This window comes from Xyrauchen texanus, chromosome 27 (assembly GCF_025860055.1).
Source record: "Xyrauchen texanus isolate HMW12.3.18 chromosome 27, RBS_HiC_50CHRs, whole genome shotgun sequence".
NCBI lineage: Eukaryota > Metazoa > Chordata > Actinopteri > Cypriniformes > Catostomidae > Xyrauchen > Xyrauchen texanus.
In genome coordinates this window covers 27,955,330-27,982,837 of record NC_068302.1, presented here as the reverse complement: position 1 = coordinate 27,982,837, position 27,508 = coordinate 27,955,330, and the positions used below count along the sequence as shown (strand labels likewise).

Here is a 27,508-nt window from a genome sequence, read left to right as displayed (position 1 = left end):
AATACATCCACAGGTAGGCTACACCTCCAATTCAGTACACCTGCTATCAGAAGCTACTTGGCTAATTGTCTAAAGGCTTGACATCATATTCTGGAATTTTCCAAGCTGCTTAAAGGCACAGTTAACTGATATTTTGTTATCGAACGCGCTGATGTTCATACATTTAAAGTGTTCAAATATTTTTGATTGCCACTGTGTGGCGCTTCTTTTATATGCGAAGCCCTTTGCTTTTTTTATTTACAGTAGGTGGCAGCAGCGCAAAAGAACACTGATTAAACAAAACGAAACGAACCAGAAACGAACAACACATGGGACAATATGGCGATGTTCTCGCGCATGCTATTCTTGTGCCGTTTGACAGGCCAATCTTTAGGGTCTGTACTCGGTCACAGCCGTGGAAAAAAACTCACAGCCCAAAGATGGTATATTACTGCCAGTGCAGGGAACAGTGAGTAAAAGCATGCTTTATAATGTATGCACACACCTCAATGTTGACTCTGTACAGTCAAACCCAGAGTAGGTCAGTCAGGGGGATTTTGGAAAATGTTGCTACAATATATCGTGCAACATTTGTTTTGTTAATTAGGATGTCCTGGTAGTATACCAAGCGAAATAATGCGTAAAGCGAAATGGCATTTATTGCACATTTAATCGGATCTATAGTAGACTACAGTCATGAGGTGACCCACCTCCTCGACAGAACAAGCCAAGAATAGAGGACAAATCAGGTCAAAGTAAATTACAGCCCAGATGTCCCTTGTACCTCGATGCGATCCGGCCATGCCGTCATGAGCTCTTTAATTGCCAAAGGGAATCTCATTTTTCAACTTGTGGCTTGCCATAACTACACGTTATCATAGTAACCATAGTTTCCACCATAATACCACACTTACTATTATTGTTCATTAAACAAAATAATAGTGGTAGACCAACATATCGGATAGGCCGATTAATCCGCCAATATTTGGCCATTTTACGATTATCCGGCTGCTAGCTTGTCAGAACAGAAACGTTAGCATTCCCATGTGTCGGTTCCAAAATCTGCTAAAGATTTGTCAATGGATATTCAACACTTTCAGTTTTCAAGTTTTTTTCTTCTTTTCACGTTTATGTAAACTTGAGTAAATATTGTATAAAATAAGTGTTTGTTTCACTTCATTTTGTGTACATCTGATTTGGCTGTTATATTGGTCATCGTGCCCTCTAGATATCGGTATCGGCATCGGCATGTGCCATCGAAAAACCCATATCGGTCAACCACTACAAAACACAAATTCTAAAAATTACCATGAAATGGTACCATTGGCAATGTTGTTGTTTTTTTTTTTGGACATGTATGATGGTGCCATGTTTTGGGTACAGAACTATGGTATTTTTACAATATTCCTAAAATCAATGTAAATAAATGTTGAATAATGACTAGTGTAGAACTTTGAAACTCCAGAAAGCATATAAAGGCATACAATTAATCCATAAGACTCAGAAGTGATATGGTTTGGGTGAGAAACGGATACATATTTAATCCTTTATTATTATTATTATTATTTTACTATAAATCTCCACTTTGACTTCTTTTGTTTTTGGCATTTCACTTTCTTGAAGACAAAGGTTTTTAGAAAAATATTTCAGCTCTGTTGGACCATACAGTGTAAGTGAATAATGACTAGTCTAGAACTTTGAAGCTCCAGAAAGCAGGCATACATTTGTTTTTGGCATTTCACTTTCTTTGTGCATATCACCACTTACTGGGTGACATGGAGAAGATTTTATAGAAAAAAGTACTTTAAAGTGTATCTGTTTCTCACCCACACCCAGGGTTGGGGAGTAATGGAATACATGTAACGAGATTACGTATTTAAAAAATAAATATAATTAACTGTAATCCACTACAGTTACAATTTAAATAATACAAAATGTATTAATGATTACTTTGCATTTTATTGTCAGTTGTTTAATATTTAGTCCTTTCAGATGGAAAACATTTATACATATAAATGATACAATCCAAAGTGCATTTGAACAGCCTTGAAACACTTTCATTTGATGTGTTATGTTCATATGAGCAGACAGATAAGTAGGTTTTAAGTAATTTAGGAGCAGAAGAAATAGAAATAAACCTTGTGTAAATTATCATCTTTACGCTAAGCTAAAATGCTATTTCTAGCCATTTTGCATGCATATGTTACCAGGCACAATCTCTTTAGATCATAATTTCTTTTTTCCTAGTAAGACCTTTGATATTAGGGCAAAAATCATATACTTGATAATAATTTTTGTATTGTTTTCCTGTAAAAATATCTAAAATCCTTGTTTTATTGTCAAAACAAGTGAAAAAACAAATCTACCAGTGCTGAAGAAGTAATCCAAAGTATATAGAATACGTTACTGCCCTTGAGTAATCTAACGGTATTAGAGAAACCTTAGCAGTTACCGAAGCACCTTTACACTGTGTCCCGTTCTCACACACACACACACACACACACACACACACACACACACACACACACACACACACACACACACACACACACATACACCAATAACGGCAGACCTGTCATGTAAGGCGCTAGCCTGCCATTGGGAGAAACTTGGGGTTCAGTGTCTTGGGTCAACACTTGGGCATGTGGAGTCATGTGGGCCGGGAATTGAACCGCCAACCCTGCAATTAGTGGCCAACCCGCTATACCACCCTACCCATACCTATCCTATTGCTCCTAAAGATGTGGATTTAACCACTGCAGTCATAATGATTACTTTTATGCTGCTATTCACTTGCATTGTAATAATGAGAAAACTTACATTTTTGGGTGAACTATCTTTTTAATACCTACAATATATTCCTATTTGGTACTTATTCTGTACCATTGTAAATATCTAGTAAGTAGTACTACCAAAGTATTACCATCACTGTACCAACACAGTACTTTGTAAAACTCCCAACAACAGTATTGTAGGCACAAGTGTTGTTGAATGGCAACTATGGTTACCATGGTCAATTTCTATAAGTGTTATTATTAAGACACTGTTTCAGTCTTGTTGCTCATAATCTTTATCTGAAATGTCTATTTCTTTTTATTTATATTTTTGTTTTTACATTTTTAAGAAGTATTCTTTTCTAATTTTAAATTACATTTATAACTTATAAGTTTAAACTTTACTGTAAAAATGTATTAAAGTAACAACATAATTGAAATGAGCATTAATTTTTATAAACATGTTCAGCTCTCTTTTTCTATAGAGCTACAGTTTAAACTTGATGAGCAGACAGCCCATAGCAGTCTTGACCTTTTTAAGAAGGACAAGGGTGTGATCTATCGAATGCTAGGTCTGGACCCCTCTGTCATGCAGGATACCCCACTCCGATTCCGGGACTGGGCTGTGGTTCTTGCTGACACCCAGATTGACTCTGGACGGCACTATTGGGAGGTCACTGTTCAGAAGTCCCATGAGTTCCGAGTGGGAGTGGCTGAAGTGTCGACATCACGCGATGAATGTGTGGGCACAAATTCCACTTCCTGGGTGTTTGCTTATGTCCAGAGGAAGTGGTTTGCTATGACCACCGGTAAACAGGTCCCAGTGCCACTGGTGGGGAAACCCGATCTGGTCGGGCTCTTGCTGGACTATGAAGCTGGATGGCTCAGTCTTGTGGACACCCAGAAAGCTGAAGTGGTGCACACTATAAAAACAAAGTTCCACTCACCCATCTCTCCTGCATTTGCACTCTGGGATGGAGAGCTGCTTACACACTCTGGACTGGAGATACCACCAGGGCTTCAGTGACACACACTTGCTTATTCACACATGGATGCTACATGCCTCTTAATGGATAAAGGTGGAACAGAGGCTTTATGGAAAGAAGAAAGCAATTGTGATGGGAACAGGACTTTCAAATTTCTGTCCTAAACTAACTGAACTAAGCTGAGAAATGTGCCCAGATCTGTCTGTATGTTTGAGGAGAATATCCTCACACCTTACTGATTGTGATAATGCAGATGAACTAATTAATCTGTATATACACATATACTCTAAGAATACTTGATACTCTTAAGTCCATTTTCATTTTATGTTTCGCATCGGTGCTCGATTAGTGTGTTGAATTCAGCTATATGAGAGAAGTTTTTCTATAAAAATATGCTCTTCACCAGTAATAATTCTTTATTTACAGTTCATACACTCCATCATCCTTTGTCTTTGTCTGTTTCTTTCTGTACACTTTACATACTGTATACTTGTTTCACATTCATCTAGAACAAAAACACACTGTAACCTAACCTACATTTTATTTCCCTGTCCAATCCAAGTTCAATTTTATATCCAGCAATAAAGTTTGCAGACATTCAAGGCTCAAATACCATTTATTTCGTGCAAAATAAGATCCTTGCTCAGTCTTAAACAGCAGGCTCAGTTAAAGCTTTTGTGCCCTATAATAAATTACATTTTTAAATGACTTAATACTTTACAAAAATGTCTATTAACAAGCTTAAGAAATTCAAACATCTTAAGAAAAGTACAAATATACAAATAAATGCTCAAAATGTTTAGCTCAAGAATATAAATAGCCCAAATGTAATGGAAAGCCTCCTCACAACTTGGTTATATCATAAGTAGTCTACGGGATCTACACTTTAATGTGTTTCCACACTTGTCTTGAAAGCTAGCTTGTTAAATGAACACTTAAGTGTGCAATATGCATTTGACTTTTTACTTTGGTAATGACTATCTTTGGAGTGTAAGGATCAGATATAACAGAAAATAATTCAAGTGCACTTAGAATAACCATTTCTAAATTGGTCCAAGCACAAACCAAACAGTCCTTGAAGGACTGTACTAAAGAATTCTAAGTACTTGGTAGTTTCATATTCCACAGTAGATTGAAATGAGCTCAAAGTGATATAGAAAAGAGCAAAACTACAGTAATGAGTCTAATGACTCTTATTAGAGAACAGGGAGGTCTAAATACAGCAGAGCTTTTGTGTGAATCATAGCACTATATCACTGTGCAGGCACAGTAATGCCTGTCTTTGTCAAAAATGTGGGGGCTCACACCCACATGCTTCCCTGGAGTCACAAGAGACAGAGATTAGGGATTTTCAATGTCAATGCACACTCATACTAGACCCTCCGTGGTCTCCATGCTCTTCGGTTCCTCTGAGTCCATTGCGGAATCGGAGCAGGAGTCTGTGCGGAGCTCCTCCAGCATTAGTGTGTGAGTGTGTGTGTAAATGCTCTGGTACTCCTTTAGTAACTTGACCACACCATCATGTCCAAACTGCATAGCATCATCGAGTGGTGTGTTCCCCCATCTGAAGAACAAATAGATAAGGATGCATACAAAATGAAAAGATAAATACAGAAGAGATCAGAAATGGAGCTATAGAGGGTAGTGTTTTTCTACCTGTCCTTTGCATTTGGGTTGACTTTGCAGGTTTCAGTTAAAAACTTGACAGCATCTAAGTGCCCTGAAAGCAGAAAAATGTCCCTTAAAACAAATAATAGCAAGTTTCAGAGTCTAAAGGGATTAATGGAAAGGAAGAGGTGAGAACCGGCTTGAGAATATAAATAATATTTTAAGACAAACACACGAAGGTGTCGGACAGCGGTCCGTAAATCTCTCTCTCTGTTGCTTTGCCGTTTTCGGTTGGCCTTCATCCCTCTTGAGGGCTAATTAGCTTGATTAGGGGCCGGGTGTGTGGAATCACGACCCGGTCCCGCCCTCCGCCCTGTCACATTCCTCCCTCGTTTTCTCAGGCCGGGGAGACCCCCCGGCATGACATACACCCCCCCTCTTTCCCTGGGCCTTTCGCTCCGTCTGCCGGCAGGTCATCCCCAGGAGGGGACAAGGGGAGGGAAACAAAAACAAATTTGGCACATAAATGCCATAACGGTGATTGTGCCAAATTAACAAAACATTTAAAAAAAGAGAGGGAAAGGTCAACATGGAGCGGCAGTGGGAGAGAGAGAGAAAAAAAAACACTTACTCGCCGGTTCTCCAATAAGCTGTACCTTGGTCCTCGTCCACTCCTCCACCCTCTAATGGACGACAGCCGCGCCTGACCGGACGAATTGGAGGCAGTCCTCCGGCCCCTGGCGGACAGAACACCCCGCCGTGTTTTTGGTGGACGGTAGGGTTCTCCCCCGCCCCTGCCAGTGGTAACCGCTCCAGGCGGTTGGTTGGGAGCCCCTCCTCCACTTCCAGGCGGCCGGCTACACCGTACACCGGCGGATGGCCGCGGCTGCTCCTTTGGGGTGGATGGTAGTGGCGAGAACTCCACTACGGCACATCCCTCCTCCTTCCAGGGTATTGGCACCAGTGTAAAGGGATTCATGGAAAGGAGGAGGCGAGAACCGGCTTGACGATATTTACATTTACATTTACATTTATTCATTTGGCAGACGCTTTTATCCAAAGCGACTTACAAAAGAGGAAGAACATCAGCGAATCATCTTAGGGAGACAGTGGTACAAAAAGTGCCATATTACAAAGTTTCACTATCATTAGAATAGTATACAAAACAGATTTAAGTGCAACAAGAAATGTAAATAATTATTTTTTTTTTTAGTGACCGGTTAAGTGCTTTTGGAAAAGATGTGTTTTTAGCTGTTTTTTGAAGCTAGAGAGTGAGATAGCTTCCCGGATTGAGTTGGGAAGGTCATTCCACCACCGTGGTATGATGAAACTGAAAGTCCGGGAAAGTGTTTTGGTGCCTCTTTGTTTTGGTATGACAAGGCTACGTTCCTTAGCCGACCGCAGGCTTCTGGTGGGAACGTAGCCCTGCATAAATGTTTTTAGGTATGCTGGAGCAGACCCAGTGACTGTTTTGTATGCCAGCATCAGGTCCTTGAATAACGGACGATATAAATAGTATTCTAATACGAAACCTAAACAAAAAGACAAACGCACAAAGGTGTCGGACAGCTGTCCTTAAATCTCCCTCTCTGTCGCACTGCCGTCTTCGGCCTGTCTTTATCCCTCTCAAGGGCTAATTACCCTGATTAGGGCCCGGGTGTGCGGAATCACAACATATCAGAGACTTAGTAATAAATGAATAAATGACTTCAGCTTTGTTCACACTGCACCCAATCCCAATTTCCCAATATAGGACAGACTTTCTAAACTGTCATTATGCAAGTGATAAAATAACTATTGTTATCAATTAAACAATAACAGCACAATGTCTTTGTCACAATGTGCATGCATTTATTCATTCATTTATTACTACTTGAAATCCGATCTGACCATTCAGGCTGAAACATATTTCAATAATCTGATTATTCGGATTTAAACCACATATGATTTGGTTTGAATCAGGTGTGTAAAAATGTTTTGTAAAGGCTTGTAAAGATCAGAAACTGATTTAAGTCAAATATGACAAAAAAACAACAACATATTTTTACTGCCTGTCTTATCAAAATCATTATTACCTTCTGCCGAAGACACATGCAGGGCAGTACGTGAATCATAGTCAGTCAATTCCATATTGATCGCAGAAAGAGCAATTCTGTGAAACAAGTAATGTATTATTGATGGTACAGACTATCCCAATTAAAATTGTGAATTTATTTTTAATTACTAATACATTTAGGGCTCATGTGGTATAGTTTTACCTTTTGAGAGCTGAAACATCACCACTGTAAGCTGCAAACATCAGATCCACCACAGACTTGTTCTATAATATCCCACATTGTAAATACAATCAGTGATGAACTCTGAGTCAGTCTTATTAACAGTATTTGAAATAGCTAATTCAGTCTGTTGGCTTACCCTCTCATGGCCTGTCTGTCTACGAGGGTCTAACTTCTTGGCAAAATGTCTTAGATTGTCATAGTTGTGGAAGTTAAAAATGGAGACCAGCTCCTAAAAGAGAAACCCAATGGTTAATGGTGTGGCTATGTTCAGAATAGCATCCTACTCTTACCATTTCTGCATGTACTATATGAAATGCCTAGATGACTCATCAATCAATTTTCACATATTTTTCTTAACTAATTATTTAATTTGACTGCCAAGAGTTAAGATGTTTTTACACTATTTTGATTAAAATGTTGTATTTTCTTTCACCGAGATGACAACTGGATGCCACTAGCTGAATTACATGCGGTCACAATGGCAACAATGTATAATAATTCTGTTTAAAATGTTCATAATTGCACAATACGTTATGTGTTCAGTGTATATACTATGCAGTTAGCAATACAAATGTATTCGATTACAAACAAAGACAGAGACATAAAGGGTGAGAAAAAAAGAGATCATGAAGTAGTACTTGACAGAATTGGATGCCTCGGACACTGTTGCCCACACGGTCAAGAGGTGGAGACCAGCACATCACCCCCATGATATTAGGAACCACGAGCAGCACAGCACCAGATACACCAGACTTGGCAGGCAAGCCCACCTAAAGGGGAAAGCATACACAAAAATGACGATCTGAAGGATATTGAACTATTTCTGCATTTTTAACCTTGTGCAAGCCTGCGTACACATGAGTGGACATGTATTTTGGCTTTGCTATATGCAACGCATAATTTAAATTCATTTAAACTGACTGATCTCAATTCAGGAGACACTGTGCTGTCGTCAGTAAAGGGTTAACTTTCGATGTACGGTGTCATGTGACAAAAAAAACATGGCGCCGACCACAGCAGAGTTTGTCTTTGGGAAAAACGCCAACAAAACTACATCTGGTAAGGAACAATATTAGGTGCTACAAATGACAAATAAAAAGGGAAATGTAAAATGCACACAGCAGTCACGCTCAGTTCTCAGGAGGTTAAAGAGATAGTTCACCCAAAAATGAAAATTCTGTTATCAATTACTCAACCTCTTGTTGTTCCAAACCTACATGACCTACATATGGAGTGGTGGTGGCGAAGTGGGCTAAATCACATAACTGGTAATCAGAACGTTGCTGGTTTGATCCCCACAGCCACCACTTGAGCAAGGCCCTTAACTCCAGGTTGCTCCGGGGCGTTTGTCCCTTTAATAAGTGCACTGTAAGTCGCTTTGGATAAAAGCATCTGCCAAATGCATAAAATGTAAAAATGTAAACATGACTTTCTTCTGTAAAAAAACAAATCAAAATGTTTTAAGCATAATGTTAGCCTCAGTCCCATTGTATGTAAAAAAGATACGATGAAAGTGAATGGTGACCTCAGCTAACATTCTGCCTAACATCTCTTTTTGTGTTCCATTAAATATATGGGTTTGGAAAAACAAGAGGGTGAGTAAACAGTGTGAATGTGTCTGTGGGACTCACATGAAAGGCAAACTGGCCAGAGAAGTCATACATGCCACAGGAGTGCATGAGACTGAGCGTGTTCCGTACAGCCTCTGCACTCAGCACATGCTCGCCTGTGATTGGACAGATCCCTCCATTAGCTAACGTAGCAGCCAACACACTGCCAGATTTACACGTCACCTCAATAGAGCACAGCTGGAATTGAAATAAAGATATAGTAACATAAACAGATAAAGAGGTGGAGCATAAGTAGATTTTTATATTTTCTGAAAAAATAAATACATTTGAGTAGTGCTTCCCCATGCAAATCTCACCACCACTAAAGAGACTAAAGGACTTGAGGAGGTGGATTTACCTGAAAGTAGAAATCAAGGGCTGCCGACATGTCAACTCCACTGGGAAAACACTACAGAAAAAGAGCAGAGTAGCAAAAAATCATGAATGACAAAATCATGACCAACACAAATACTGTCAGTATGATAATAAAAGTAAATAACCCAAATGCACTCACTTTTTTCTCTTTGAGATAATAGCCAATTGCATAGTTCCTATCACCGGTCTCTTTCTCTGATTGAAAACTTTGAAAAGCAGAAAAAAGTTTTCATACACCAGTAAAACAGCACATTCTTTGATCAAATTGTAGGTTCACTTCTAAGAGAATATTACTGAACTAGACTAGATGACGTTATGTTAAAAACTTACGTGGCATTATTGAACCCAACATATTCTCTGCCAACCATTCTCTTCAGATAATCCATCATCTGAAACAGAAATCAATATTTATAACAAGCCAGATAACAGCAAACATATGATACATTTCACACGGTGGTGGAGATGTTACAATATACTCACAAAGTCAAACTTCTCTGCCTTATTGGAACCAGGCTGTGATAGAGAGAAAAAAGGAGAGAGTGAGAGGAAGACCAATAAAATCATCAAAAGTTGCACCAATTAAACTCAATAGAGACATTCACAGGATTCCCCACACTTGTTGACCAATAAATGTCCATGACTTTTCCATAACCTTTCCAGTTGTTTATGATTACTGGGATTATTAAAGACTATTAAAAGTTATTTAGATTCAGAAAAATTCACTAATTAATCATTCAGACAGGTTTAGAACAATTTTGACAAATTCATTGATTAGAACAAACTCAAGAGAACAATTGTCTTACAAATTGGACATCACTATGGCAGATGGTCTACTCTAACACATTCAACATTTACAACATTCACTGTTTAGCTAAACATTTACACTTAGCTAAATAGGCCCAACATTTGCAATAAATAAGATTTTGTTTTGTTTTTGTTAGGCAAAACAACAAAATAAAAAATTCCAGTGGCATAGGGCTTGTTTGGGAACTTACTTTATCTAGAGATCCAGTGAAGTTCAAACATTAACAGTGCAGTATTCAGTCTGACACATGGTGGCAGTGTATGTGTGTGAATTGGAGGACAGAATGGATAAAGATGTTATGATCTGAGCAAAACTGCTTCATACTTTAAAAATGATAACCTGAACCACTGTGAGAAAAATGTGTTAATTAAATGTGTATTCTGCATGTGAAATGCTACCAGCAGCATCTTCAATAACAACTTGATAGGTAAAGTTTGATAATACAAACTCTGATGTTGGCTTGACAAAGCCTAATGTCTTAAAGTTTGAAGGTTACACAGACAGACAGACAGAGAGATAGACAGACAGACAGACAGACAGACAGACAGACAGACAGATAGATAGATAGACAGACAGACAGACAGACAGACAGACAGACAGACAGACAGACAGACAGACAGACAGACAGACAGATAGATAGATAGATAGATAGATAGATAGATAGATAGATAGATAGATAGATAGATAGATAGGAAAAAATAAAACAATACAAGAAGGAGAGAGAGAGATTTATCAGATAAAGGCATTTTAGAATGTAGAAAAAAATAAAACTAAACAATGATTAGGTATGTCCAATCTTTTGACTGGTAGTTTGTTTTCCATTTCACTTGAACCCCTGATGTTTTAAATGGCTATAAATATGAAGTCAAATGACTTAGTATGAACCATGATAATAAGCATGGACCATGATAATAAGCATGAAGGTTGAAGTCAAATTATTAAATATGAGCTATTGGTTCCTACAGACTTGTACAGGAGACAAAATGTTCCACATATTGGGTTTCATATGTCTTAAAAAGTGACATCAAGATGACCAGTTCCACAAGCTCCAAAGGGGAGTACCATGAGGAAAGGTCAGCGCAATGCGATCACGGCTGTGAAATGTCTTCGTCGTAGAAAGAACTCCTGTGTGCGTCTGTGCTCAGTGACATGTTGTGTAATTCGAGCACATATCAGAAAACAAACTTTTGCACTTTCGAACTTGCACTGTATGATGAAAATAGGGACCATTTAAACAGTTCTAGAACTGCTAGTGATTATGAACAAGTACTGCAGAAAATGTTACCCTTAACGAACAACCCTGATAGGGGTGTCTCTCAACGTGCCCTCTGATTGGTTGTTTGGACACACCTCTTGAACACTTGAAGCTCTTATTATGTCATTCCCCATATGACCACCCACTCCCCAATACACACAAACAAACCATTTTAACAGCTATTTAAAACCAGGTCAAAAGAAAAGGACAGAAAACAATTCTGTTCCACAGTACAATAAGCATATCTGATTTAATAGCCTGCAATACAGCAATGCTGCAGAATTTAAAGTTCTTGTAAAGGCCACCATCATAAGATAATCATCACTTTTAGACTTCTCCATCAAACAGAGCTGCTATTTAAACAGGGTCTCAAATAATTTGGTCTCAAATAATTTTCCACCACATCAGAACCAAAATGTGCAGATTTAAGGCCAGTTTCTACCTGTGGGCTACATGCATATTGCCAATCAAACATTTAGTGAGAAACAAACTGAATTATCATAAACCATCAAAGAAACCATTTAAAATATTATATAGTTGCCACTTATCCTACCGCTTCATCTATGTATAGTCCTTATTTTTATTCAAAACACTTAATTTATTATGTTCTTTATTAACATCAAATGTTTGATGTGCAATAAATGCACATGTATATTGTTAAAACTTATACACTGTGCAGAGGAAGTAAGTAGCATTGAGAAATCCAATGTATCTGTTACATGTGACAAATAAACTTGTTGCAACCGCTGTCTGTCTCACCGCAGAATACACATCATTAAACCACATCTTTAAAATCTTTTAAAGGAATATTCCAGGTTCAATACAAGTTAAGCTCAATCGACAGCATTTGTGGCATAATGTTGATTACCACAAAAAATTATATAGTCTCGTCTGTCCTTTTCTTTGAAAAAAAGCAAAAATCAAGGGGACAGTGAGGCACTTACAATGGAAATGAATGGGGGCAATAGTTTGGAGGGTTTAAAGGCTGAAATGTGATGCTTAAAAGTTTATAAATGCACTTACATTAACTCTTTTGTTAAAATGGATGTATTATTTGAGCTGTAAAGTTGTTTAAATCGTCATTTTTGGGTTTTAGTACATCATCATGGTAAAAAAGTTGTAAAATTGGATATAACTTTACACAAAAAAGATTAGTAAGCTATTTTATCACACTAAAATCCTGTTAACATGCATTTTTTGTGTTTACAGATTGGCTCCATTCACATCCACTGTAAGTGCCTCACTGGTTTATGCTTTTTTTTTTTTTTAAAGAAAAGGATGTACAAGTCAAAATAAATGTTTGTGGTAATTAATATTATGCCACAAATGCTGTCGATAGAGCTTAACTTGTATTGAACTCGGAATATTCCTTTAGTCAGAGTTATTCATGCCATTACAGTTCAAGGTAAATGAGGTTGCAAGAAGGACCATCTAATCTTTATGAATATGAGAGTGGCCTTCCCAGCTGAAAAGACAATCTTAGACCAACATGAATTGCCATGCTGGACCAATCTGGTTCATGGTAATTAGCGCTAGTTTTTATGCTGCTCTTGCTGGATCACCACCATGGTGAAACTGTTCGACCAGCACAGTTTTATAACAAAGTTATTCTTGCTGGTTAAGCTTGTCAAGCAGCCTTGTTAGAACACCAGCTTTGCTTCTTTTTCAGCTGGGTTGTAACCCACAACTTTCCATTACACACACTCTGAATAAGATGATATAATGCAACATTTTTACCAATAGAGAACTGTAAATGTCTAAAAAAAAACAAAAAAGCATTGAAAGATTTGCTTACCTTTATGAGAGAGCTGATTACAATGGCCCCTGCATTCACCATGGGATTATGGGGTTTATCTGAAAAAAATTAATAAAATCAAGTAGGGTTTACAAAATGTCAAATCTGCATCTTGTTGAAAAGGAACATATCTTGTAAAGACTGCAGATGCAATGTTCCTCATAAGATTTCTAATAAAAAGAGGTCTGAGAACCTGTCTATCTGCTCTATAGCTTCCTCTCATTCCATGACCTTGTGTTGCAATAGAACACAAAGACTCTGTGATATCTCTAATTTAGAGTCATGCCCTTGGTTTTAACCCTTTTGTCAACAAGTAGTGTTTCGAAGAAATACATCTAACTGCCTGCTTCAGTATCAGTTATTGCCTGATAAATTATCTGTATATGCAAAGGAAGGGTTCTTAGTGTAAGTGTTTTACATATAGATTGTGATACAGGGGTCCTAAAAGTACACTCAAGTCACACATAAATAGTGATAGTTCACATAAAAATGGAAATGCTCCCATCATTTACTTATCCTCATGCCATCCAGATGTCTTCTGCTGAACACAAATGAAGATTTTTAAAAGAATATCTCAGCTCTGTAGGTCCATACAATGCAAGTGAATGGTGGTTATAAATGTAAAGTTCCAATAAGCATATAAAGGCAGCATTAATGTAATTCATATGACATATGTTAAATATGTCTTCTGAAGTGATGTAATCACTTTGAGTGAGCAATAGATCAATATTTAAATACTTTTTTTACTATAAATTATCCTCCATGCCTAGTAGGTGGCGATATGCACAAATAATGTGAATCGCAAAAAACAAAAGATTTATTTTTTTGGGATATATACAGTAAAAAATGACTTAAATATTTTTGTGTTTCTGACCCACACATATCATATCAATTCTGAAGACCACTGGAGTCTTATGGATTACTTTTATGCTGCCTTTATATGCTTTTTGGAACGTCACACGCCATTCACATTTTTCTAAAGATCTTTCTTTGTGTTCTGCAGAAGTCAGGAAGTCATACACATCTGTGATGTCATGAGGGTGAATAAATGATGAGAGAATTTTCATTTTGGGTGAACTATCCCTTTAAAAATGCATGAATATCATTGCATTATATAAAACATTTCAAACCACGTGGCATTTATAATAATAGATATACTGTCCAACTTAGTGGAATATGTACAAACTTAATGATATACACTTGTGGGTGCTCTGCTGGGGGAACCTGTATGCACCTGAAGGTTACTGACATCAAAAAGAAAAAAAGAAATATTAATTGCTTACTGAATAGTTTAATATTTATTTATCTAATGCAATGACATTCATACATTTCAAGTGTGGCTTAAGCGCTCATATACCTTTGGGGCTACTGTACTGTATGTGGTCGTATGGTTGAGTCATAGAACAATGATCAAAATAAGAGTGAAATTCCAGTAATTTGTTTCTCACCCTCTTCATCTAAATAGAGCTTGTTGAATTTGAGGCCACTAGGTTCTTTCCCCACATATCTGTGCACAAGTTCAGTTCCAGACTCATGCACCGCCAGCGCATACTCCAGAGGCTTCACACATGACTGAAGACAGAACGGCATGTTTGTGTCTCCTATAGAGTGCCTACGTAAAGAGGAAATGTATAAGCAAGAGAGGTAGTTAGAGAAGGAAAGGAAGAATGAGAGATTTACACTCATCACATAGATGTGAGTAAAGAAGATGGAATATCTTACCTCTGACCATCCACTGTACACAAAGAAACTCCCCAGAGATCAGGGCTGAACTTTGCCAACTGAGGAATGTAGTTTGCTACCTGCCCAAACAAACACATATAGAAAAGAGAGCAATGCATAAAATCATGCAGATACAGGGCAGGAGCTTCAGTTAACACTCACATCAACCATCAGAATGGGGAAAAATGTGATCTCAGTGATTTCGATGATTGTTGATGAAACATAATTGCCAGGGCCGTAGCTTAGCGGGCTTTGCTCATGACATGTTGTGCTAATACATTGTGGGTGACCAGAGTTCAAGTCCTGGCTTGTGAGGTCCTTTCCCAATCCCATTCCCACTCTTCTCCCTCTCATTTCCTGTCACTTCTCCACTTTCCTTATCCCAGTTAAAAGCCAAAAAGGCCATAAAAAAAGTCCTGCCTTTGTTTCCATTTCATTGTGTGTTAAAACATTGTCCATCTAGCTGTTTTTGAAAGCAAGAAAGTGTCTTATGTAAATGTCTCCCTAAGAAACATGTCCGATAGGTGTCAGGTGAACTAGACAAATTAGTCAACGAATCGTTTAAGCAACCTATCGACTAGTTTATTTTGAAAATTTGTACTTTTGCACATATGATAAAAAGAGACAGCGAGCGTGAACATCATACCTTCCCTCCTTGTTGAGCCTTTGCGTTATGATACAGATGGTTGATGAGGGAGGAAAAGGCCTCAAAGTCTGGTATAATGAACTTTCTTTGAAAGGCTTGAGTCAGGAGGACTATATTACTGCCAACACACCTAGAAACAAAAATACACACATGTGCCCATGTTACACAACTGTAATCCATAATGTGTTAAACCATTGTACATGTCTGAAAATGGATATTTGATCCACGTTTATTAACACTTACTGAATTGGTTCAGTTGAGATAAGCCATGGCTCAGAGGAGAAACAAACATCCTGTTAATGGCTTAGGTGCTCAAGCTCAACACACACAATTACAGCAAACACAACAGGTGGTGCGTTGTTGGCACTGTTGGTGAGCAGAGTGTCAGAAGAACCATTTGTATGCGATAGTGTGTGTGTGTGTGTGTGCGTGTGTGTGTGAAGAAGGTGCTGAAGAAATGACTGATAGTATTTCCAGCCTTCCAGGAACATTGGGCTCTCATTCACCATGCAAGTGCCAACATTCCAATAAACATATATGTACTGTATATGTCATAGCAGCTGTGGGTCATAAAACTGAAAATGCTGCCACACTCTCACGCACTCTTATACAGATTTGCATTGCTGAGTACATTTCCCACTTACTTTCTGAACAGTTCCTGGTCCATTATTGCTGTCCCAGCAGACTCTTGGACTGCCTGGTGAATCTGCCTCATGCAGTCTCTCAAACGGGGGTCAGAGGTCAGCAAGCCTGTGCTCCTTAGTGCCTAAGACATTCAAGAACACACCTTGGAATATCTGAACAATTAAATGCCAAAAAACAGTTCAGTGCTCAACATACACTCTATTGTGTGTTAAGTGGATTCTCTGGTTTTCTTTGGGAGTTGCCAGATACATACATATTTTATACCCACCTATACGTTGAGGAAGATATCATGGTTATATCACTGGCTATATAGGTAACTGATGTATAACATATCAGTAAAAACAGCATGCATTATGATTGTAAAAGAATTATCAAAGTGCTGTCTAAATTAGGTTTAGATGGAATACTGCATGTCACACTGTCACATGTCACCTTCCCAAAAGCATTTAATGTGAACTACCCATATATAGAGCTTTTAAAGTCAACATAAAATGACTTTCACAACCCATTTTACTTCACTAAAGTGGCATATTTCTGAGTGAAATAGGCAGGACTTCATTTTATCAATATGGAATTGTGAAAATTGGCCTCTATATGAGAGGTGGCTGGAGGAGAGGAGTTGAAAAATATATATATTTTTTGTTTTGTCACAACATAAGCCCCATAAATGGAACTATGGGAATTATGTTTTGACTAAACAAAATCCAAAATAAATCAAAACTGTGTTATATTTTAGCATCTTCAAAGTAGTCACCCTTTGCATAGAATTTGCAGAAATGTACTCTTGACATTTTCTCAACTAACTTCTTGGGGTATCACTCTGGGATGCTTTTTAAACAGTATTGAACACATCTATGTTGGGCACTTATTAGCTGCTTTTCTTTATTATTTGGTCCAAGTCATCAATTTCAAAAACTTATTTTTTTTATTAAATTTTAGTTTTATAATTAAATAAATGAATATGTTGGCACAATTATATTTTTGTCTACAAAACTAATTTCAAACATTTAAGCATATGCCTTCAGATAAAAAAATAAATAAATAAATAAATAAATATATTATATAATAATTATAGTATATTTGACTAATGAAAGAATCACCAGTCATTTGGTATGAACATGTTTTCTTAAGTAAAAAATATAGAGCTGTTAAATTTCAGCACGTTGTCTTGTGATTTACAGTGTTTTTGTTATTAGATTAATTGGTGAGAAAAACATCATGTATATACAAAACAACACCATGAACAAACAGTTTATTTTAGCAGGGTAAGTGAGGTCAGACTTTAATGGTTGTCTCTATTTTAGGGTGGCATGTGCAACATGTGTGCAGATAGGAACATGTCTGGAAGTAAAGACTAATGTGCCTGGGTGTTTGTTTTGTATTGGTTAATACAGTCCATCATGTAACCTTCATGATGTAATATAAACATGTAATATAAACCCAAATATCTAAATACAGATCCAAAATTGTTTGGGGATTATATTTAATAGAGACTTGCTTGACGATAACCTTTTTGGCCCAACAACATGGCCCAAACCTGATGTGTATTTATAGTAACATTACATAATACCAAGGATTTATGAATATAACCAAAGTGTAAATGTGCCTTAAATCAGTCATACTTTAAAGGCGCAAACAGTTCACTGGCTGCATCTAAATGGAACATTGCATGTAGGGTTAAAGCTAATCTATGTATAATTTTTTTTAATTTTTTGTTTTTGTTCAATTTGTATCTAGAAAGATAAAAAGTCACTGCAGTACATACTGAATTAGAGTCACACACGTCATGTCGTCAGCAGAGACAATCTGTTAGTGCTACTTACAGCCAGGAAACGTGCCACTGAGATCTGATCTTCTCCCTGGGTGATGGTGTAGAACAATAGGTCCTCTAACCCAGCAACTACTTTCTTACTGCTCAAAACACAACACAATACTGAAAACAAAATAACTAATCACATTTTCTTAACGCAATACATGTCGGTATTATTATTCACTTAATAAAGTCAACAACTCTTCAAAAGGTACTATATTTGTGGCAGCATAATGAATAGGAAACGCCTCTCTAGGGATTCACCTGTACGTCCCTGGATCTGCATCTGTGATCACGTGCTGATGGCGCAGGTGCTGGCCAGGTGATGCGCTCGTATGCAATAACAGCAGCGCAGGTGGGTGCCTTCTACCGCAGCTTTCCAAACTTCCTCTTTCCAATATTCCAGCATTTCTAATAAAAATTAATCCAGCTCTAGACGCCCGCAGAGTTTTAACACAATGCATAATTAGCACAGAGAGTGTATACTTCTGTAAACGACCTATAATATATCTAAATTAGACTGAATAAACAGCGAGCGTCTCATATGCTTATGAATAGTCTTCTTTATTCCACGAGTCTAATCGTTCCACGAGGAATGGGAGTGACTGTTGACAAATTTAGACGGTAACCGAGGGCTGTTACGCAGGTGAGGACACGCCCCCTAGTGGGGGCGAGGGCGTGGCTAAGAGAGCAATACAGTTATAGTAATAAGTACCAAGTAATACTTATGGATGAAGCTACCTTTCTCATGCAATAAAACAAAAATACGGAAACGATTAAGAAATCGTTTTTATGAGGATGCCTTTTGTCCTGTCCCCAACCATGTGTTCCCAACTTCTCCTTGGGTATTAGCAAATATGAACATGTTTTATTTAATAAATAAATAAATATATGGAAATAAAAGCTAGTATTTAGTATTGATATACTGTATATTTTTATGTTTCAGTTGACATAATATATTTTTAAAGCCTTAAAGTTTTGTGTCAAAAAGTTTTTATCACTTTATCCTACATTTTGTTAGGTTTGTCAGTGGGGGGCAATTTTAACTTGTCATCCCTGTTACCATGATTTTGTACAGAAAACAACTGATAATCTAAAAGTGGATATTTGTTAAAATATCAGCTTTAAAGGGATTGTTCACCTCAAAACAAAAATCCTCTTTTCATTTACTCACCCTCATGCCATACTAGATGTGTATGACTGTCTTTCTAAAATGTCTTTAGAAGAATATTTCAGCTTTGTAGCTGCATTCAATGCAAGTGAATGGTGACCAAAATCTTGAAGCTACAAAAAGCACATGAAGGCAGCATAAAAGTAATCCATAAGACATAAGTCCTCTTTTACTATAAATACTTCTTCCCATGTGAATTGCCAAAAACAAAAGAAGAAAATGAAAGTGGAAACTGATGGTAAAAATCAAACTCTTTCTAACACACACCTATCATATCTCTTCTGAAGATATAGATTTAACCACTGGTGTCTTATAGATTACTTTTATGCTGCCTTTATGTGCTTTGGAGCTTCATAAATTTGGTACCCATTCACTGCATTGTGTGGACCTACAGAGCTGAAATATTCTACTAAAGGAAGAAAGAAAGTACACATACACATCTGGGATGGCATGGATGTGAGTAAATGATGAGAGGATGTTTTATTTGGGTGAACTATTCCTTTAAATACTGTTTCTAATAAACGCATTGTAGTGTCCTATCATAGTGTTGGGGCCACTTAGTATAATATCAAATCGCATGGTATGGTAGGGGCACATTTTTATGGGTGGTCCCACTTCCCCCAGGCCTGATTAGTGGGCCCCCTCAAGGGATAACATTTGGAATAAACAAACAAATAAATAAATAAATAAATAAATAAATAATAATAATAATAATAATAATAATAATAATTACAATAGATTCCTCCTACGGAGGAATCTAATAATAATAATAATAATAATAATAATAATAAATAGACATAATAAAGGCTGAGAGCCTTGACTTGACTTGCAATACCTGCTGTTCCGGAGCTCCCCCTGGTGGACATTATTGTAAATACATAATTTAAGCCCAAATTGAGGTATGTGCTCTTCAACATTTCAAAGTTGGCACTCTGAATTTGTATTTTACATTTATTTATTGAAATTAAATGACTTATTAAATCCATTTGATCTGTTTAAAATGACATGATTATCTCAAATGGGGGTTATGAGGATGGCAGGGGGCATTTACAGTGGAGTGCTTGAGATTGCTTCCCTTTCCAACATTCCAGACTCATAGTATCTAATTTTGCCTGCAGAGGGCAGACCACACCAATTCACCTGTACAAACAGATACATAAAATGAACTCTGACAAGCCTGACTTTCCCAGAGCCAAATACCAATGCAGACATTATCCTTTCAGTTATACTGGGGGGTTTATCTAGAGCCTGAGTTTTGTCAGTTTGTGGAGGAGCATAAAAATAAGTGTTCTTTTTTGAGGACTGCACTGACAGAATTGCCAGTTAACTCTGATTGAATGCATTCCAGTGAGGCTATGCAGGCCATTGTGCTGTAGTCTTTGGGTACTGGTAACACACACACACACACACACACACACACACACACACACACACACACACACACACACACACACACACACACACACACACACACACACACCTTTTAGGGCACCTTATAACCAGAGGCTGGAGTAAAATTACACCCACTTATTATCTGATCAAATACCCCTTCCCCTCGTATAATTTCTCTTGGTACTGGCACATGCACACACACCCTAACCCATGCTCTACTGATGACCATGCGTCTCTTGGTGGAGAATGTTTTTCATTCCTTCTCTGTGTCCATGAATGCTGGCTTTGTCTACCTGCTCCATCTTAAACCCCCTCTCTCTCCTTAATCTTCCTCTTTTCTGCTTTTCCCAACATTTTTTGATCTCCCCCTTACTGGCCAGAAAGGCCTTGTGTGTATGGTGACATATATTATACATGATGTGCCTATTCAAGAAAATTCCAAAAAGCATTTCGACCATAAACTTAATAATAATATTTGTATTATGCTCTCATTATTGACAAATGATATGGTAACAATTTACAATAAGGTTGCATTCGTTAACATTAGTTAACTACATTAGTTAATTTACAGCAGTTATTAATCTTGTTCAACGTTAATATTTTATATATCGTAAGTACAGTTTTATATTAAAAGTAGTATACATCAACATTAGTTAATGTTAGCTAAAGTTCATTTTTTGTTAATGTTACCAAATGTATTAACTAAAGTTAATGAATAGAACCATAAAGTGTTACCAATGATGTTTACAGTATACTTACTGTATGCACTTAAATTAATCACTTTATGTATGACTCTTCAAGTCATTAATTTTCATATTAGAACTAACACTTTACATTAATGTTCCCTATGTTAAGGCTTCATAAAGGGGTTTATTAATAACTAATGAGTAGTTTACAAATGCATTATAAATCATTGATATGCAATTATAACAACATGACTAAAAAGGCTGACTTTCCTGCAAATAGTATTTTAACTTAAATAAATGCTTAACAAATACACTTAATCATACTTATATTAATATAAAAAATGTAATTCCCTTATTCATGATTTATTTTGCAACGCAGCAAAAAGATATGATTATAGGGAGCTTAAAAGGAGGGATTATATCATATATATATACAGGCTGCTTTGTTTTATTATTGTAATGTCTTGACTCACTTTAATTTTCATGTTGATATCAAAAGAATGGTGCTTACCTAGCCCTATTACCTAAAGTCCTCTGGAAAAAAAAAAAAGACTTTTCAGGTCTTCTTGCTCATTAACAGCATATATCATACAATAAAGCCTGATTATCAATTATCAATAAATCACTTTATGTATATAGGTTTCTAAGTAACTCTTAATAAATTCTTCATATGTGCCCACTTTACATTAAAGGAATAGGTCACCCAAAAATGTAAATTTTCTCATCATATACTCACCCTCATGCCCACCCTCATGCCATCCCAGATACGATTTAAGTCCTATTTTACTATAAATTATCCTCCCTGCACAGTAGGTGGTGATATGCATGAAGAATGTGAATTGACAAAAATAAAAGAAGAAAAATGTGAAAGTGAAAGTGGAGACTGATAGTAATAAAATGACTTAATATTGATATGTTTCTCACCCACACATATCATCGCTACTGAAGATATGGATTTAACCACTGGAGTCTTTTGGATTACTTTTATGCTGCCTTTAGCCTATGTCCTCTTGGAGCTTCAAAATGTTGGAACCCATTCACTTGCATTGTGAGAAATTCTTCTAAAAATCTTTGTTTGTGTTCAGGAGAAGAATGAAAGTCATTCACATCTGGGATAGCATGAGTGTGAGTATATAATGAGAGAATTTACATTTAATTTTAACATTCATTTTCACAGGTAAAATGGTTCACTATTTGGCAAGGATTGCATGAAAGTCAGCCTTATCATGCATGCTGTTATAATTGCTTATCAATGATTTATAATGCTGTTGTAAATGAATTATTAGTCATTAACGAACCCCTTTACAAAGGGAAAATTAATGCAGTGTTACCAAATTACATACTGTATGTAAATATGTTGAATTATGTTTGTACATAGATTCATTTTTTACAATTCTTTTTTTTATTTAGCTTAGCAACTACATATTGAAACAAATGCAGATATTATATAATTACAAAAATAACATTAAAAGAAAGATTGACTGTTCATATCGAACATTTGAGGGGAACCTCAACTCTTCCATGTCATTGTGGTCACCACCCCAACACGATTTCTTGCACACACATTAAACTCCTTATCTTTGAAACATATCTAATAAGCCCAAATATGTAATGTGGTAAATAATTATCTTGATATTTTAAATAAACAGTAGGTCTGAAATGTCAATAAAATATCCTGATGGTTTTTGACTTGGCTTTGTTGATACTTCTTGTTGTGTTGGTGTCATGTAAAAGATCAATTTTGATGAGACTAACAATCCACATACCACCTGGATTCTTTGCAAAATGGTATAACAAACCGGGTCAGTTTCTCAGGGCAGTTCTCAGGACTTAACTCTCACCCTCAAATGTGTACCAGGGAGCTGCTAAGAATGAAGAATTATGTGGTGAACTGTTTGTTCTGTTTTAAGTAATCATTGTATATGAGTGTGTGTTTGTTCTAGCACCCAAGAAAACAAAAAGAAATACGGAAGCCAGGCCATAAAAGTTGCACACACACACACACACACACACACACACACACACACACACACACACACACACACACACACACACACACACACACACACAAAGAGAAAATGAGGTTCAGAGTACAAGATCCATTGAGAAAAATATTTTACTGAAGATTTGTTATGTATAGTAACAAAGGTGTACAAACGTGTACACAAAATTTAATGTGCACAAAGAAAAAAGAAAAAGAAAAGAAAAACATAAACGTTTCAGTCCATTATGGACCATCTCCTGTGCTTAACATCTTCAATGTAGATAGTATATATACACAAACACAAATCAAGTGCAACTTTGATTATAGACACTGATTGGAGACACTGGATAATGATCAGGCATAACAAGAGACTAGTTAATCACTTAACAAATAAGTGAATGATACAGAAGTACCGCCCACATAGGTGGAGTAATCCATTGTATACACAAAAGCAACAAATACAGGTGGATGGGAATGACACCTACAGAAAACAGGAAAGGTATTAGGTTTCATTAAGGCAAAGAGGCTGTATCCATTTAAAAAAAAAAAATCCATCTATCAAGGGAGCGGGGTCCAGAGGCCTGGGATGTGGCACCAGGAAGGGAGCGAGGTCCCGTGGTTTGGGTGGCAGCTCCAGAAAGGGGCAGGGTCTGGAGGACAGGGAGGTGGCTCCAGGAAGGGAGTGGGATCCGGAGGCCTTGGATGCTTCCTGGGGTGTGGAGCAGTGCCTTACAAGGCAGAGTGGCACATGGAATCTCAGGGGGTGGTACCGATGGAGTCTCAGGAGGTAGAGCCAAGGGGCGGATCAGTATGTGGCTCACTAGGTAGAGCGGATGGAGTCACAGGAGGTGGAGACTCAGGGAGCGGAGCAGCAAGAGGCAGAAATTCAGGGGGCGGAGCAGCAAGAGGCAAAGCCGCAATTAGCGGAGTGGGCAGAGCTACAAGAAGCGAAGTGGGCGGAGCAGCAGGAGGAAGACTCTCAGGAGGAGGAGAGGGCGGAGCCATAGGAGGAAGAGTCTCAGGAGGAGGAGCAGGCGGAGCCACTGGAGGAGGAACGGGCGGAGCCTTAGGAGCCTCGGAGGGCTGAGCCGTGGAAGACTTGGGGGTTTCAGGGATCAAGGCGGCCTGGAACTCATGTGCTGGCTCTGGGATGGAAGAGGCTTCAGGCTCTAGCTCTGAGATGGACAAGGCTTCATACTCTAGCTCTGGGATCAACAAGGCTTCAAACGCTAGCTCTGGGACACAGAGCCTTCAGAAACTGGCTATTTGACCATAGCAGGCATTGGCGCTGGCTCGTTGACCGTGGCAGGCGTGGGTGCTGGGTCGTTGTCCGTGGAAGGCGTGGGCGCTGGCTCGTTGACTGTGGCAGGCATGGGCACTGGTTCGTTGACCGTGGCAGGTGTGGGCGCTGGCTCGTGGACCGTGGCAGGCGTGGATGCTGACAGGTGCAGGGGAATGCACTCTGGCAGCAGCAGGGCACTGGCCTCCGTGGTCGTGGATGCTGGCAACGGCAGGGGCATGACCGTGGACACTGACAGTTGCAGATGAGCAGGGACCCCTCTCCGCCTCTTCCGGATGGCTGTATACACAACGGCGGGATTGGCCGCCGCCTCCTGGCGGTCAGCAGTGCACAAAGGTTGAGCAGCTGGTAAGGGCTGGGAAGTGGTAGCAGTGAAGTTGGGTTCCCACAGCCCGAGTAGGAACCTCTTCTCCATGATTTCACAGACACAAACAACAACCTCCCAGAACGACCAAGCCTCCAGGCCTTCCCATAACTCTCAATCCACTTGTTCATCTAGTCCGGACAGGAAGAGGTATATCAGGACGGCCTCACTATAACCCAAGCCCTGAGCAGCATCGAAGAGTGCCTCGGCATAAACATCAAAAGGGCGGTTTCTCTGACACCAACTTCCAGGATTGCAGTCCAAGGCTGAGTCATGGGAGGCCGGTTCCTTCCAGACTGGAGCAGGAGTTAAGAAAATGCCCATCGCCTCCACTGGGTCCATTTTGTCGGTCGGTTCTTCTGTCAGGGTTTATGCAGGGAAGAGATGAGAGAGTGAGGATCCAAACATAGAACTTTAATTTGAACAAAAGAAGTGAATATAACAATGAAGGTAATATACGAACACGAAGGTAAAACAAATTCTATAGCCGTATGCTGGTTACACACTAACATACAAACAAGAACTGATAAAGTAGCAAAGAAACTGAGGACATACTGTATATACAAATGATAACAAGATAAATGGGGAACACCTGGGATAAAAGTAAGGAAGGAACTGAAGACAGAGTCAATGGAGGGAAACAAAAGAACTTCAAAATAAGAGTCTTAACAGGAGTCCAATACGTGACAGGTACCCTCTTAGCAGAATGGTCAGCCTCTCTCTGAGGCTGTATCTAACATTTTCTTAGATATTTTCTTTGAAAAATGTGATTGTACAAGACTGTGCATTCACAATTCTCTGAATTAAAAGTCAATAATAGTCATTAAAACTGGCTATAAGGTACACTGCATTTCAAAGATCTTGTATGGAAACTCTTCATGCAAAACACTGTTGTCAGTATGTTTTACATAAAGTTCTGTTCTCAAATAAAACCAATGTGTCAAACATTTTTACAAATCTCAGATTTAATTCAAGACAGAACTTGATGTTTACAGGCAGGGAATTCAATAGTCTCAAAAAGAGAACAATTCCATATCACTACCATTAAATATAAGAAATATGTCATCAATGTAACATCTGTAAAAATAACATTAGAAGAAAAAATATAATTGTTATGGACATGTTGATACTCTTGGTTACCCATAAAAAGATTGGTGTAATCAGGGGCAAAAGTTGCCCCATTACGGTACCCAGAAGTTGTAAAAAGTAATCATCCTGAAACATAAAACAATTCTTTAAAAAGAATCAAATTTATTTCAATTTATTCTCTTGTGTTAAGAAAAAATTTAAGTGCCTGTAATCCCATAGAATGAGGAATGCCTCGGCAAAGACTAGTCACATCAAGAGTTTCCAGATAGATATTGTCATCAACAATTTGAACCAGAGACAGTTGTTCTAGAAAATCACTCGTGTCTATAAGATATGATGACAGTTGAGTCACTAGAGGTCTAATATGGGCATCAGTAAATTTGGAAAGAGGCTCAGTCAGTGATCCTATCCCAGACACCATTGATCGACCAGGAACAATAGTGAGGGATTTACTGTATGTATCTTAGGTAAAATGTAAATGGCAAGTGTTGTAGGGAATTCACAGTTTAGATATTATTTTTCAACATCACTGAAACATCCAGATTCAAAAGCATTTTGAACAAATTTGTCAATGTCAAGTTTGAAGCGTTTCATTTTTTATTTTTTGTAAAACTGATCATCAGATAACTGTCATCTAATTTCACCTGTTATAATTCCAGATCCTTTTCAGGTAAAAATGGAAAGTTGTTGACTACTTTGCTGACTACTTCTGTAGCTGACAATAGGCCTAAAATTAAGCCCAAAAGTCAGTTTTGTCCCCAACTTTTGAGTGCTGCTGTAAATTGGTAGAAAGGTGTATAATCATTCTTTCAGACCTCTGATTTTCAAATAAGACATAACATCACTAAGGCAGAAAATGAGGCCCTTCACAATTTGAGCAAAAATGGAGACCTCATCATTAAACCAGCAGATTTAAGTTTTAGGATGATTTTTGCGCATCTTATCACATGGCTCATGGTGCATGACACCGAAGAGACTCACAGAACGTGGAGGAAATCAATACTCGCTGTGCTACCCAGACCCGATGACCTATTTCTTATATTTCATGGGAGTGAGGCGGAATTGTTCTCTTTTTGAGACGTTTTCAATTCCCTGCTTGTAAACATCAATTTCTCTCTTGAATTCAAATGGAGATCTATAAACTTTTTAGACACATTGGTTTTATTTGAGAACAGAACTCTATGTAAAATCTACTGACAAAAACAGTGTTTTGCATGCAAAGAGTTTACACAC

General features: G+C 37.9%; 2 protein-coding genes across 3 annotated transcripts; one reads left to right on the top strand and one right to left on the bottom strand.

The window, feature by feature from the left end:
* Window positions 1-296: 296 nt before the first annotated feature.
* On the top strand, window positions 297-5,080 carry LOC127621200 (SPRY domain-containing protein 4-like). Its single transcript, XM_052094708.1, has 2 exons — window positions 297-448; window positions 3,239-5,080. The coding sequence occupies exons 1-2, from the start codon at window positions 319-321 to the stop codon at window positions 3,778-3,780; spliced, it is 672 nt and encodes a 223-aa protein (XP_051950668.1). The 5' UTR covers window positions 297-318; the 3' UTR covers window positions 3,781-5,080.
* Window positions 5,081-5,094: 14 nt separating this feature from the next.
* LOC127621199 (glutaminase liver isoform, mitochondrial-like) lies at window positions 5,095-18,865 on the bottom strand. Of its 2 annotated transcripts, XM_052094706.1 has the most exons (18): window positions 18,554-18,865; window positions 18,303-18,390; window positions 16,479-16,600; window positions 15,835-15,964; window positions 15,189-15,268; window positions 14,915-15,078; window positions 13,467-13,525; window positions 10,092-10,124; window positions 9,942-10,000; window positions 9,751-9,817; window positions 9,595-9,645; window positions 9,258-9,434; window positions 8,265-8,396; window positions 7,763-7,855; window positions 7,606-7,667; window positions 7,423-7,499; window positions 5,396-5,459; window positions 5,095-5,303 (listed from the first exon to the last, which is right to left on the bottom strand). In XM_052094706.1, exons 1-18 carry the CDS (start codon window positions 18,751-18,753, stop codon window positions 5,108-5,110), a joined length of 1,854 nt encoding a protein of 617 aa, XP_051950666.1. In that variant the 5' UTR covers window positions 18,754-18,865; the 3' UTR covers window positions 5,095-5,107. The 2 variants fall into 2 exon arrangements, with proteins under 2 accessions (XP_051950666.1, XP_051950667.1); XM_052094707.1 differs by lacking the exons at window positions 16,479-16,600; window positions 18,303-18,390; window positions 18,554-18,865 and adding an exon at window positions 16,078-16,467.
* Window positions 18,866-27,508: the final 8,643 nt, after the last annotated feature.

Excerpts from the sequence above, each read along its gene's own strand:
- LOC127621200 (XM_052094708.1), top strand. The coding sequence starts at position 319 with ATGGCGATGTTCTCGCGCATGCTATTCTTGTGCCGTTTGACAGGCCAA. Across the intron at positions 449-3,238 it reads TACTGCCAGTGCAGGGAACA|AGCTACAGTTTAAACTTGAT; the intron begins GTGAGTAAAAGC and ends CTTTTTCTATAG.
- LOC127621199 (XM_052094706.1), bottom strand. The coding sequence starts at position 18,753 with ATGCATTGTGTTAAAACTCTGCGGGCGTCTAGAGCTGGATTAATTTTT. Across the intron at positions 7,856-8,264 it reads GAGGCATCCAATTCTGTCAA|GAGCTGGTCTCCATTTTTAA; the intron begins GTACTACTTCAT and ends TTTCTCTTTTAG. Across the intron at positions 7,500-7,605 it reads GATGTTTCAGCTCTCAAAAG|AATTGCTCTTTCTGCGATCA; the intron begins GTAAAACTATAC and ends CTTGTTTCACAG.